The sequence below is a fragment of the Bidens hawaiensis genome, unplaced genomic scaffold, assembly GCF_021521415.1.
Source record: "Bidens hawaiensis isolate Kalapana, Puna unplaced genomic scaffold, B.hawaiensis_p1.1 tig00037007_1, whole genome shotgun sequence".
In the NCBI taxonomy this organism is placed as follows: Eukaryota; Viridiplantae; Streptophyta; class Magnoliopsida; order Asterales; family Asteraceae; genus Bidens; species Bidens hawaiensis.
The window spans coordinates 88,209-104,080 of NW_027496458.1; the positions used below are offsets into that span (position 1 = coordinate 88,209).

Genomic DNA, 15,872 nt, shown 5'->3' on the forward strand with positions numbered 1-15,872 from the left:
TGTGAAAAAAACCGGTTCCGAACCGGTTCGGGTTTTCCAAGTGAACCCGATTTGTGCACGTCTAGGTAGGGGTGTGCATGGGTTGGTTTGGGGCGGTTTTTAGCCAAACCCATAACCATAACCGATATAGCGGTTAATAGATAATCATAACCATAACCGATCCGTCATGGCGGTTTCGGTTAATCGGCTTTAACGGTTATAACGAGTCGGTTATGGGTCAGTTAACCGTGATTAAAATAAACAATCCTTCCGTATGATTGCGAACACTGAATAGCCGCTAATTGTATTGTGGAATTCAAGTATATTTTCTTTTTTTTTACTGCAATTTATGAAATATACATATCTAATTGACATACTAAATAACTGAAATGGAAATTTAGATCAACGATTATGGACCATAAAAATGAATATTGTAACCAATATCACCATTATTATTATTATTATTATTATTATTGGTCTAAATCTTAGTATGTGTGGAGAATTTTTTTCTGTAACGGACTAACGGAAATAAGTGTAAAAGTTACATAAATGGGGCGGTTCAGTTATGACGGGTTTGGAATTAACATTAACCAAAAACCGACCCATATTTGGCGGTTTTCAAAAATTCATTAAACCGACCCATCGTTATATCGGTTATCGGTTAAAATCGGTTCGGTTATATCGGTTATGGTTCGGTTTGCGGTTATAATGGTTAATTTGCTCACCCCTAAAACCAGGTAACGTTATAATAGACTGCATATATTTTGGTTAGACTTAATTTATTGGATTTATGTTATTCTAATTGCTTTAGTGTGTAGCTTTCGTGAATCCCTCTAGCAACACCCGATCCAAAAACATTAGGCTCAAAGAGACAACATCCGACCATACTAGGTTTACATGAGACTAAACAAACAAAACCACCAAAACAATTTAACCACAAACCTTTCTTAAACAGGTTCAAATTAAGGCATGAAACGGCCAATGACATCATGCTAACAAAAGGCAACAACTCTTTTGATATTTGAACAAGACTGTATAAATGACCTTCCAAATGAGAGCCGCATTTTGTACATTCTAAATTTAGGCAAAACTGCTCATTTTTTTGAAAAACTGTCGTGTAAAATGTAAAATTCCAAAGCTACTTGTATCATTTTGTAAGAACGATGAATCTTTTAATGCTAAGCGTCGATAATTAAACAAGTTTAGGAACATACTTAGCGCAATCCACAAATTGTAAAACCTAGTTTTTATATATAAAAAAAAATCTATGACTTATAAAATAAAAAGAACAACTGAACATCAAAATGCACCATGTTTTATTTTCCTAATCTCTTTCAAAGTTTAATAATAACCTAACAATAATTGTATATTTCTTGTTGTATGGGTTACACCTAATTTTCGTTCAGATTGTTTCATGTCTTTAAAGGTGCATGTGTCAACGTGGGAAATATGTTTTTCATGGTTTTATTTTAATCTAATGTTTTTCTTTGTTTCTTTTTTAAATAACGTCATTTAAATTCAAGCCGACATTTTTATTAAGGTTGCAACCTCCTTAGAATAACCCTAACACGTTTTCTTCGTGTTTTTGTACCACTTAATTGTTTATTACCATACCTTTACAAAAGCTAAAATCGTTTTTTAACCAGAGTAAGGGCTTTGTGTATTAGTTATTTGATAATTCCAACAGATATTTTCTAACGGGTATACCCAATGCTTGTATGTACGCTCAATATCTAGAGCGGATTGTGGGATGAGTATGTGACTGAGATTCCAATACATGTCTGATTGTCATCAGTAGCTCGCTCTATGTGACTGACTAGGTTCAATGTTTGGTTTGTTTGCGTTTGATTAATCAATGAACACGTGTTGAAATATAATTTACTGTAACCACTTGAATTATAAAAGCAAAATATACTGTGTGCAATTGTTGAGTGGTAGAGGATTGTTATATTATAGAATTATATATGAACTTCATCCTATACATATTAGTTTTAAATCAAGCTAACAAAGGCTTTCAGGTCAGGTCATAGGATTTCCTCATATATGATTAGTTTTCTTTTGAGAGTGGAGTGAAATAGAATTTATCAGGTGGACCGATAACCCGTCAGTGATTCAAATGATCTTTTAGAAAAACTTTAAATTAAACTTCATACCTGTATAGCTATAAAAACACTTACCTTTTACAGGTAAATAAAATTTTAAATTCACGATATAATTTAATAAATCATAATTCATAAAGTATTTTATCTCGATCAATATTTATCAGTTTATTATTGTTTATAGTTATAAAAAAAGACTTTGAATAATGAATATCCATGATAAACTTCATTGTTACAGCCACTGAGAAAGAAAAATGGAGTTAACTATTTAACCCACTTATTATCGTTATCTTTTTTCTTTCTATTCATTTTGATTGATTTATAAATTAGAAAAAATATGTACTTAATGGAATTACACCATTTGAATTTTTTGTCATTTTGTTGTATAAAATATATATTGTTTTAGCCAAGAAAGATTTTCCACAAAGATTTGACTTTATACCAAAAAAATAAACAAAAAAATGTGACAAAAATCAATAATGTGCTTATTTTTTATTATACTAGTCACCTCCTACTCTCGATTTGAGGAGGAAACAAGACTAAAATCGAATTAATTTTTCTTTAAAGAATAAGGCAAAAAGTGAAATTGTTAAAAGTTGTTTTAGTTAACATTTATATTGTCTTTATAATAATTCTTGGGTGGTGAAGAGTTAGGTCCCAGCAGAGCCCAGTTGGTCCCGCAAGACTCACCTTGAACAGGGACGTCTGCGCAAAGGCCATCTGCTTCCGCAGGACCCACCATGCTCAGATAACCTTACGCGCAGTACGCAAGCTGTACACGCAGGGAAAGCCTCCCAATGGTGAAGTACCCCGCCTGTTCCCGCAGTTGCGGATACAAGCCATCAGGGAAGGCTACCCGCAGACAGCAGGGCTACACGCACAAGACAATAGATACTTCAGTAGTCACATGAAGGAATGAGCAAGACGGGAACAATCCCGCCAAAATGAGCCAGTCCGTATGATTCTGAAAGATCTGTACTATACCTACCAAGGTATGGATAGGACAGAAAATCTGACCAGAACAGCCCATGAACCAATCACAGGGTGACAGCTCACCGACAACAGTACGAGGAGGAGCACCCTCTAGTACTGTTTGTCACTATTAGCCGCTGCCTACTCACCAACCCTTACTGCAGGGCATGCGCAGCCTACAGTTGGTGAAATAGTGTTACTGTGGGCCGTAACCTATTCACCAACCAGCATGGCCTGCGTATAATCCACAGTAGGTAGGACGTGCATAATCTACAGTGGGAGGAATAATGCAGCCGACATAGTTACTGTTGGCCGTAACCTATCCACCAACCAGTATGGCCTGTGCATAGTCCACTGTTGGTAGAACATGAATACTATTCAGCCGGCTATACCTTCTAACCTACCTTCGGCTATAAATACTCCAACATCTTGGAATGGTAAGATCATCTGCTACCCAGTTATCTAGCAATCTCTTAATATACACTTATATTCAGAGCAACCTAGTCTGATTCTCACGCCGGAGGGTGGTCACAAGGAGGAACCCCCCCCCCCCTTCTCAGTGACGAGCTTACGGTGTTTGTTTTGCAGGTCTCCTGAAGAACAGCCTTCTCAGTTAGACCTCATCCGTGGGAAACATTACTTAACCCCCAGATTATCTATAATCTGTCCAGATTATCTATAATCTGTCCAGGGTTCACTTAGTGTTTCTTCAGGTGGTGGGCAATTAGAGAAGCAAATATCTTCATGGTTACACTATATGGTTGGAATTAGTTCTTAGATATGGTTAACATTTACTGAAAAATAATATCGGAATGAGACTGGGATTACATGTATTTAAAGTTTAAACTGAAAATCTAGCTTGAGGATTAAGTTACACCGATAAAAGGAAATTACATAATATTGAAAAAAGTTCCTTTATTTACAAAGTTAAAAAGTGTCTTAAACAACTATTTGTAAGCACCATTCCTTCTTACAAAGGCTACTCGTTAAAGTAAACTAAATAGTATCAAATTCAAAAAAAAATTCTCAAAGAAACCATGAAAATCAGGATAAAAATTGAAGTATAAATACTGTACATAAACCCAATTATAATTTTTATTTTTACTTTTTGATTAATTTTCTTTATTCTAAAACATGAGCATTTGTTGTCATTTATTTCATTCACTCATCTTTCATTTACATAGAACACAAGCTAATAGCTTATTTCATTCTCATACGTTAATCAAACAAAAAAAATAGAATGATAATCATTAATTTCATTCATTCATTCGTTCCATTATCATATACCAAACATACTTTTTTTATAAACATGTAAATTATTTACATCATGAGAGTGAGTTTACTGAGCTGTCAAAAGTATTTGTTCTTTTAACATTTTCATAAACATTTAAATAATTTATATTTTTAATTACTTAAAGAAAAAGTATCCACATTTCTAACAAGCTACAAAATCTCTAAAATCGGTTTTGTAAAATTACTTTTTTAAAAAGTTAATAATTCTACTTTTCTGCGTCAATTATAAACTTTAATCACTTTGAAATTTTTTTAAATTGATCAAATCCAAACAATCCAAAAGAAAGGTTTTAAAATTTTGGTATCATAATAATTTTGGTACCATGTCTTACATAAAAAGGGTCATTAAGATATTTCATAGTGAAACCATGATAAGATATATCAGTAGAATACGATTCTTATCAAACAAGAATGTGGTACCATGTCTTACACCCTAAACAAACAAGGAAGAAACGGCAATTAGACTTAATCTCAAAACACAAAGAATAAAATTAGATTACCTTTCATCAAGCACTTGTAACCATTCGTACTAACCTCTCTTAGCATCACGAACACTATTCTCTATTTGATAAGAAGTTTATATTATTCTTGAAAACTTTTTACCTAACATCAAAGTTATGCAACTTTAGCAATCTAAAGCATTGATAAACCGAATAAGTAAGAAAATCTTTGTGATAAAAGAGAAAAGCCTGATGTCCATGCTTCATTTGAGTCACTCTTAAGCCCGCTCTGCTTAAAATAGAATGCATTCACTTTATTTGTGACGTTATATGCTTATGATATGAACGTTTAAAAATTACGCATATATGATTTACCATTTTCTTACGTTATTTTTTCCAATGTTCATGACAATTTATCATGATAAAGCTCTTGAATAGCATACAAAGGGTCCTACGTTCAAATATATATATCGCTGTTAACAAAAGAGAGCATATATTTTTCCGCTATATATTGTTGACAAATTCTCTTTGAATAAGATTCTTTTTCTCTTCCATGTGGCTCATAGTCCTAGACAATTTGCATTTGATTTGACTCTCAAGGAGACTAAAACCACTAGGTACGAAGGCACAAGATAAGTGTACGTAAATGTTAAATTAATAACTAGATAAAAAAGTAAAGTTGTTTAATTTACTTTTCTTTTTTATTTGTTACCATGACACGTACTTTTCAAGTTCTACTCCTCAGAGTTTTTTTTTCCTTTTTCGGGACGCCCTAAATCGTAAGGATATTGTTATGGTCTCATGCAACTAGGCGTCATTTTGACCACACCACCATCGTTGATGGTGCCAAACCGTCCTAGGAAAGGCAGGAGGGTTCCAAGAGAGGTGGCCACCACCCCCGCACGGTAACATGAAAATGTCCATGAGAACTCAAAATGGTTGGTTAATTAAAGCCACTCGAAATGCCCATGAGAGCTCAAACCACCCTAGCTCAAAATGGTGGGTTAGTCAAAAGTAAAGTCTATTCATTTCAACAAATCATGTTCTTTTGATTTTTTCTTTGCTTTCTTATTATTTAGTTAAACCACAAAACGTTTGTTAAATGGTAGGGTTAGTTAAATCACACTATTTACGTGACAGTGATATGATGTTGATGACTTGATATGGCGTTTTAATTAGCCTTGCTAGTTAACCATATACCGGATAGCCTAACCAAAGAACATAATCTAGCTTAAAGCAAATCCTATTTTCTAATCTATAGATTTGGTGACCTTTCATATAAAGCAACAATGTTTAATACTGTTGGATATGACATCTCGTTATATATAATATATAACTATGATGGGGAAAAAAGTTAAAAAATCATTTTTCAAATGTCTTAATAGTTACTCGTTGGGAAATTTAGATACATCAATTGGTTTTTCTAAAAACCCCACCATTTTGTCTTATTACCTTTCTTATTTTATTTTTTTTTATGTTTTTTCCTTTTTTTTATGTCTTATGTTTTAATTTTATTTTTTATTTCCCTTTTTTAATTGTTTTTATATAATAATACTTTTAAAAAAAGATGTGTTTTTATAACATTTTTTTTCAAAACAAAACAAAATACTCATATACACCAAAACAAACCATAAACATTATTATATACAAAACATCGAGTTTGTACAAAATAAAACAAAATATATACAAACTATAAAAGCAGGGTGTCGTCGATGTCAGGGGCCGTAAACGTCGCATCGTAAAAATCGACGTGGTTGTCGGCCCTATGTCTGACGGCCAATCCCTGGCCGACGTCGTCCACGTCGTCGCCTCGCACGCGTCTAACGCCCGACGGGCTCGCCTTGTGGTCAAAGGTAGGTGGAAGTGGTAAGGGGCGTCGTTGCTATCGGGGCACGCTTGACTAAAAGGCACGTGCCGATCTCCATCTCCACCTCGTCTCAATCTTTAATAAATAAATATTATTAAATAATAATAATAATAGTAATAATAATAACAATTAAATAATAATAGTTGATAATTATATATAAATAATAATAATTAAAAAAAAAGAAGTAATCGATAGCGATGAGCGCGTGTTTTTTGATTGTGTGTAGATGTGACCCCTTTTGATAAAAGAGAGGATTACAAGGGCCCCTATAGACCGCGCATAACACTATAGGCGGCCTATAGGGGCCATTTTAACCTCTCTTTCACCAAAGGCATAATATTACTATTATTATTATTATTATTATTAGTGTTATTATTATTATTTATAATATTTGTTATTATTATTTATTATAATTATTACTATTATTTAATTATTATTATTATTTAATAATATGTGTTTTTATAACAATTTTTGTTTCAAAAAAACAATAAACACGTATATACATCAAAACAAAACATTATTATATACAAAATATCAAGTTTGTAAAAATATATAAAAACTATAAAGACGACGTGCCGTCGATGTCGAGAACCGTAACGTCGCATCTTGAACATCGACGTGGTTGTCGGCCATGTGTCTGACGACCGATCCCCGACCAGCGTTTCCATGTCGTCGCCTCGTCCGCGTCTAACGTCGGACGTAAGGGACGCGTGCCGATCTCCATCTCCACCCCGTCCTCCATCTTTAATAAATAAATATTATTATTAAATAATAAAAATAATAATAATAGTAATAATAATTAAATAATGATAATTAAATAATAGATATCATTATAATTAAATAATAATAATAATTAATAAATATATATAAATAATAACTACAAAAAGAAGTAATAGACGACGATGGATGTGTGTGTAGATATGATCCCTTTTGATGAAAGGGAAGGTTATAACGGGCCTTATAGGCCGCATATAGCACTATACCCGGCCTATATGGTTCCATTTAACCCTCCTTTTTACCAAAAGGCGCTAATCTAGATGAGATCCCTTTTGGTGAAATGAAGAATTATAAAGGGACCTATAGGTAGAGGTGCACAAAAATCCCATACCCGGAACCGGTTTTTTTTATACCCAGGTATTCTATACCCGAAACCGAAACCGACCCTACCCGCAGGGTATGGATATGGTATGCCTTTTGAGCTCAATACCCGTACCCGGAATCGTACCCGATTTTGTCACACCCTCAAAATCCACTAACGGAGTTTTACCGTCAGAGGGTGTGAACTAACAGGATCGGAATCATCAGTTATAATCAAACCATAAAAACGTTTAAATGAAAATAAGTGCGGAAGCGTAAAACCATAGAAACAATGTTACGTCACGCAGGACGATTTAAAACCAATGATAACAGTTTAAAGTAAGTTTGCATGGTTAAAAGTTTTTCAAGCAATGCATGTTCCTAAACCGCGCGCCCGCCTCGGCTACCTGAGAATAACATACTAAAAGTGTCAACACAAGGTTGGTGAGTTCGCAAGTTATATAAAAATAAAGTGATTAGCGTTTGCGTTCAGCGTGTTGCGTTACAGCGTTTTGCGTTACAGCGTTTTGCGTTACCAGATAGTGTTATGTCAATTATATATCTATAGGTAGCTAGCCTATAAAACAAGTATTACTAAGTGTTCGACACCGAAGCTGACTCGTTTATTAAGTGCCTTGTCACCAGGTCATCCAGACCATGGTACGTGTTAGCCAAAATTACACCCGCTCGACCTCCAGTCGAGTTTAGCGTTGGGTGGGGTTTGTCAAACCCAGTAGTACTACTCAACAGTGACTCGCTATTCCAAATATTAACCGGTTCGATGTGTAGGACTTCAATTGTTTCGTTTGCCACTTAGCCTTTACAAGTGATATATAATTTACTATTAAAATCTTAAATGCGTTTATCGGAGTATGTTATCTCCCCCAAGTGAAAAGCGTTTAAAACAGTTTAAAGGGGTAAATGAAACTCACTGTTTGCGAAGAATTTCCCAAATTAAATCACCAAGATACGCGTCACAGAAAAACTCTCTCTAGCGTTCTAAAACAACAAAGAGATTTTTTTTCTAAGTGTCGGAATATTATCGAGTTTCTAGACCCGGCACATAATACCTATGCACATAACATGTTTCGTGTTTCGTTTGTGAATCGTGTGTGACTCTAACAAGTGTATTTGTGATACATTACATGTGCAAGCAATCATATACGTGTCATGTATTCATAAAGTATATCACTAGCAATTACTTCCCGTAAGGGCATTTTGGTCAAATCACGACAATTTTCTTGCAATCATTCCCCTCAAGGGCAATTTGGTCAAAACACGATAATAAATTAGCAAGTATCATATTTCATGCATTTTCACAAAACTCAGCAGCTAGTTTCACCGAGACAGAAATTCTACTTAAAAGATTGTACTATTCCACCGATCATAGCATCTCAATTAATTTACTAAAAATCATCACAGAAGCATATATGTCTTAGGTTTCCAGAACATATTTTATTATATTTTTATTCCACATAGTTTTCTCAAAATCATCAAATCATTACAGCAAACTCATAACAGTCAAATTCATGCGCAACAGAATGTTATTTGCAATTCCCGTTAAACGAAAAATCCAATAAATGCAAGACCACTTGGGTTAGGTTCCTAACTCAATAAGTCAACTTCCAGAAGTGGAACCAACCCAATTGGTCTCGTAGTTCATGAGATATAACATTTACAAAACAACCTAACAGCAGGTCTAACAGCTCAGCTTTGCACAACGTTTTTGTAAAATCATAAAAGTTAACCTTCACTTGTCCAAAAATTACAAATTTATATTCATTAGAAACTAGACTCAACCTAGTTTACTGTAGTATCAATAATCTCAACCAATTTTCACATTTACTTTTCGTTACAGTCACTTAAACATCAATAACACATTCTGTCCAGAAACTGTTTGCATCCAAACTCAACATATTAACAATCTATGAACTATCATGCATTCATATGACACTCTAGACCCCATAAACACCATCCATGCACATCAATTACACATTACATACATGATTAGGGTTTTTGTTTGAACTCAAATCAAAGACACAACAATCAACATGCAACAATATTCAATCTAGTTATCAAATCATCATCAATCAACAACAAACATATTAACTTCATACATACATGAAAAATCGGCAGCTAGGGTTTTCAATTAACCCATTAAACATCAAAATCAAGTAACAAGGATGTATAGGATAATCAATTATACCTTCCTAGCACCTAGTTCTTCAATCAAAGGCTTGATTTCTTGGTGTTATGTGTGTGTATAGTGGACGGCAGCCAATGGAGCAAAGGGGAAGGAGGCCGATCGGAAGTAGGGAGAAAGAAATAAGAGTTAGGGTTTAGTTGTTAATGATCTATTTATAGAATACTAAGTTACACTCAAGTCTCTCCACTATCAATTGTTGTTTTTCTAACTTAACTAACTAGTTTACCTCTTGAGTTAAAGTTTATAACCATGTTATCACGTAACACATAAGTATAACACATAATTATCCCATTATTATTGTTTTGACGTTTTTCGTTTATTCATCAATCGTTTGCGTCAACCCGTTTGCGTTTCGGTGCAATTCCCGAAAGACTACACATGTAGTAAGTGTTAAGCGTCATTTAAACCCTAGTTTAAATGTAATGAAGTGTGCGTTATAGATTCAATGATCTTAAGTTTGAATTGACGGAGTTGAGTTAACGGAGTTAACCTGAAATTGACGATTGTCACAGATTTATACCCGTAAATACCCGAAACTGGTCATACCCATACCCGGTTATACCCGATACTCAATAACAGTTTTCTAATACCCGAAATAATACATGAGTTTTTATAGTATATTTTTATGTTTACTTCACAACTTTTATGTTTAAGTTTTTTTAAAATGCATATTATTAAGTAAATAATTTGTACTTAAGTGGATTTATGGTTTTTGTAATATAGTTTAATTATTTTTATAAATTCCAAAGCAAATTTGAATTTTAAACAAATTTAAAAATGAATAAATAATTTACAAATTCAAAACGGGGTAGTAATACCTGGTCGTACCCGGTTCCAGTACCCGAACCCGATTATACCCTACCCGGGTACATAAGGTTGAGTTTTTCTCGTCAATACCCTACCCGAATTCTCTCAATACCCGATTTTCCAATACCCGATCATACCTGAAACCGGTTTCATACCCGAACCCGGGTATTAGAAAAACATGATTTGTGCACCTCTACCTATAGGGCACGTATAGCACTATACGCGGTCTATAGGGTTCTTTTTGACCCTCCCTTTCACCAAAAGGGGCTAGCATATTGTTATTATTTGTATTATTGTTTATAATATCTATTATTATAATTATTATTATTTAAAATATCTAATATTATTTATTATTAGTATTAGTAATATTATTATTTATTATTACTATCATATATTATCATTATTACTATTATTTAATGTTATTTAATTATTATTATTTTTATTTAATATTATTATTATTACTTCTATTTATTATTATCATTATTGTTATTTATTATTATTTAATATTATTATTCAAATTGGAACAATAGGCCGCGCACAGTGCTATTCACGGCCTATCGGGTACACCATATAGGACAAAACACCCCTTAATAGGCCGCCTACTAAGGGGTGTCCCTAACACAACCCTACTCGTTTTCACTTTATTCATTAGAATATTGATATATAAGTCTATATATATATATATATGCCAACTCCATTGGCACATCCTAACTGAGAACTAGAAAGAATGAAAATCAATCAATCACTCAAAGATAATCAATCACTCAAAGATGTTAAACCAAATGAAGGCACAAGCAATATCTTCATCAAACATAGTAAACAAGGAGGATGGACTACCCTCCCCTTCATACTAGGTTCTCTCTCTCTCTCTCTCTCTCTCTATACACACCCACCCAACTCATTGAGTTGTAACTCGTAAGAACTCCACTTAATGATATATATTTTCATATGTTTTGTAAGCTAGTAAGTTAATTAAATTTAAAAAACATTTACGTTCATTGGCTTCGGGCATAGGTTTTAATGAATATGTAAACATTCATTATCCTTACACAAATTACACTATTTATAGATACACGCAAACGTTCGTTACTTTAAAAGTCGATCCGTGGATTTTTAGATGTAACTTATTTATATGACATATGATATATTTATTTTTAAAATATTGTCAAATGGAGTTCTCCTAACTCTCATAATTTCTAACATTATACAAAATAGACATATAGTTGATAATAATTTATATTTTTTTTGTTCTCATGTTATTTTAACTTAAATATATTATTAACTCGTTGGGTTTTGACACTTTAATTTGTTTACAACCCTTTTTATATTAAAATAGGGTAAACTAGTTGTGCTTAGGTTATATGACAATAAGCTGGACAGAGTGAGAGTTGATATTCATGGCACGAATATATGTCGTGTTCAGGTTCAACAATTCAATCCGCTAGCTCGATTAAAACCCCTACAACCAATAACTTCACTTGCATTCATACAAATATCTAATCAAATACTATATGATGCAGGAAGCATGTTAACTTTAACATTGGCAGCAGGAGGGTGGATAGGGAACCTAATTGTGTACCTTATTACCAAATACAACGTTAAGAGCATTGATGCCACTCAAGTCTTTAATGTTGTACTTGGCTGCTTGAGTCTCTTTCCTCTTGTTGGAGCTATTCTCTCTGATTCATATTTTGGCTCCTTTGCTGTCATCTCCGTTTTCTCTTGTGTGTCACTCCTGGTACAACATTAAGATAATTTATTTGGTTAAAAGTTATCTTATGTAACCAACCTTTTTGGATTATAGGTGGTTTAAAGATGTGATTGGATTTCTAGGCATTTTACTATATAGGCTAGCTATACACACACACACACACACACACTATCTTACACCTAATTCTACATTGTTTCAAACGACTGTATGGATAGAGGTCAGACGACCATTTTGGCCAAAAAATATTAAACAATTTTTAGCGTATGGTCAGAAAGGCCTCCAGAATATTTGTTGAATGACCGTGACTAATAATTTTCTAGGTTTGACCCCTTTTGGGTCAGAAAGGGCCACCCAGATATTGTTCTAACGGCTATTGCATGACCCTTTTTAATTCAAGTTGTTGTACAAATAGGCAATCCACTACATCTATGAGCGATCAAACAACGTTTTTTTGTTCGCTAGCGTGGCAAGCAAACTTGGATAAAGATTTGTTCCTTTAACCGAAAACTCAGGCCAACTGTAACCCTTATGACTATCATTGAAAAAAAAAAGAACTCTAAGATGAAGTACTAATGAGTCCAAGTTTGCTTGCCACCTAAATCTTAAAATCTTTGTACAAATTTTCAAGAAATGCCTAATAGTACTACTTATCACATCTCTAAATCTTCTATAAATTAATTCCTAATCGAACACATGGTATCTGTGTATTGTATTTGTAGGGTGTGACACTTATGGCATTAACAGCTTCATTTCCATCCCTAAGACCTCCACCCTGCACAAACAACTCACTTCCATGTGAGTCTCCATCAAAGCTTCAATATGGAGTTCTATACACCATTTTAGGGTTTGCTTGTATTGGGATTGGTGGCACACGTTACACCATTGCTACTATGGGAGCTAATCAGTTTGATGATCCAAATAGTGTAGGAATCTACTTCAATTGGTACTTTTTTGTGTTTTATGCTGCTAGTGTCATAAGCACTACTGTCATAATCTATGTTCAAGATAATGTGAGTTGGACAGTAGGGTTTGGGATTTGTGTCGTGTGCAACACAGTTGGTGTGATCTTGTTCTTGTTGGGTAGAAAGTTTTATCGAAAAACCGAACATAAAGGAAGCCCTTTTACTAGCATTGGTCGAGTTATTGTTGCAGCAGTGAGAAAGAGGAAGGTTTCTTCAAGGAATCATGAGTATAACTATGACATTAAGGACAAATCTATTACACTCCCATCAAAGAGTTTCAGGTATGATCATGGTTTTCACTAACTCCCAACAATTTGTTCGCATACAGGGTTTAGAAAATTCAAAATAACTTGTGTGGTATTTGTAGTTGTTCATTTAATTTTAAACGAACAAACGATTAATCACAAGCAATTAAAGGAACATAATTTTCTTGTTCATGTTCGTTCGTTAAGAAAATAAGTGTGTTTCGTTTATGTTCATTTGTTAATAGGATAAACGATCGATTAACAAATGTAGATAAACAAGCTTGTTAATGAATGGGGTTTATTTAAATTCATTCTTTGACGTTTGTTAATTCATTTGAACATTGTAGGCGTGTTACTGTTTACTCTATTTTATGAAGCCACTACAGTTCTTGTTTTATTAATTTTAGTTCAGACATGTACGATGTTGTTCATATGTACTTCTAATTGGCGTTCATATAGTTATATTCATTCATATTTGTACATCTGTACAGTTATGTTCCTTTTTTATGGTTTCTTTTGTTCATTTACGTTCGTAAATGTTTCTCTATAATATCAATGAATGAACATAAACGAATTTAAATAAATAAACCTTATAAACATAAATGAACATACGTGACTGTTCATTGTTTAACAAAATGAACAAAAAAATTTTGTTCATATTCGTTCGTTTATTAAATAAATGGAACATAAGGGACTTCTTCATGTTAAATGATTGATGAACGCTTCACTAAATGATCGGTTTGTCAGCAAGCCTACTCATTAGCAAGATTCTTAATCAAAATGGTATATTTGATATCATGTAGGTTCTTAAATCATGGGGCCTTGAAGATTGAATCTGATGGTTCGGAAACAAGATCATGGAGCTTAAGTACTGTACAAGAAGTGGAAGACTTGAAAACTCTAATCAAAATAATGCCACTCTGGTCCTCTAGTGTCTTGTTAAGTGCTCTAATTGGCATGTTTAGCAACTTCATCATCCTTCAAGCTCTATCCATGGATAGACACCTTGGTGGTTCCAAATTCAAAATTCCCTCTTCTTCTTTCTTATCTTTAGACACCTTAGCTACAAGCATTACAATATTCATCCTCGATCGATTGATCTTTCCCATGTGGCAAAAATTAACCGGTTTGTTTCTAATACCCCTCCAACGATTAGGGTTGGGACATGTACTCAATGTTTTAGGTTTGATGGCATCTGCCATAGTTGAGGCCCGAAGGCTACACACGGCTATAGACCACCATTTAATTGGGTTAAGCATGGGTACAGCCACCATTGTGCCCATTTCAGCATTATGGCTTTTGGTTCCTTTAACAATTATGGGAATAAGTCAAGCATTTCATTTTCCTGGACAAATTTCTTTATACTATCAAGAGTTCCCAACATCGTTGCGTAGTACTTCCACCGCTATGATATCGTTATTGGTTGCGGTGGGATTCTATTTGAGTACCGCAATTACAGGTTTGATTCGGAATAGCACCAAGTGGTTGAAAGATGACCTAAATGATGGTAGGCTGGATATAGTGTACTGGCTGTTGGCAGCAATAGGTGTGGTTAACTTTGGGTATTTTCTTGTTTGTGCTAAGATGTTTCAGCACAAAGTGGACAAACAAGATCAAAACGTGGAGAATGTTTCAAGTTCATGATGAAGAATAATAAAGAGGCTAGAAATGAAGATTAATAAAGTGGTTCTAATGTTAATTAAAAACTTTGGATACAACATAAGACTTGTAAGGAGTTAAATTAATTAGGTAATGAGTTTGTTGCAATTATATTAAGGTTTCATGCTCTCTATATGAATGAGAAACCGTAGTAAGATCAAAGATGATCAACCTTGAATGTTCCACCAAATCATTAACATCAACCTTGAAGAGGGGTGCGGGGGGGGGGGGGGGGGGGGGGGGGTCTTTTTGTTAGTTTTTCAGGTTTCGGGTTTTTGGGTCTGGTTATTCGGGTTTCAAAGTTTGAGGCATCTGTTTCTATAATAAGAAAATCTTTTTCTTTTGGGAGATAAAGTTTTGGAAAATCTGTTAATTTTTTCTTTATCTTTTTTTATGTAATCAGTATCAGATTGTTTCCATTCCCAAACATAATCTTTCTTTAATTTTACCTGTAACGGTTTTCTAAGTTCTGCAAGCTTTGGAATATAACTTTCTGCATAAGTTAAAACGCCCAAAAATCTTTGAAGATGTTTCTTGTCTTCTAAGATATTAGGA

The 15,872-nt window shown here is 33.9% G+C and overlaps 1 protein-coding gene across 2 annotated transcripts; it reads left to right on the top strand.

Moving 5' to 3' along the window:
• The first annotated feature begins 11,500 nt into the window (after positions 1-11,500).
• On the top strand, positions 11,501-15,506 carry LOC143588958 (protein NRT1/ PTR FAMILY 2.7-like). Of its 2 annotated transcripts, XM_077069840.1 has the most exons (4): positions 11,501-11,594; positions 12,261-12,478; positions 13,171-13,694; positions 14,462-15,506. In XM_077069840.1, exons 2-4 carry the CDS (start codon positions 12,266-12,268, stop codon positions 15,300-15,302), a joined length of 1,578 nt encoding a protein of 525 aa, XP_076925955.1. In that variant the 5' UTR covers positions 11,501-11,594; positions 12,261-12,265; the 3' UTR covers positions 15,303-15,506. The 2 variants fall into 2 exon arrangements, with proteins under 2 accessions (XP_076925955.1, XP_076925956.1); XM_077069841.1 differs by lacking the exon at positions 12,261-12,478 and having other exon boundaries at positions 11,535-11,594.
• Positions 15,507-15,872: the final 366 nt, after the last annotated feature.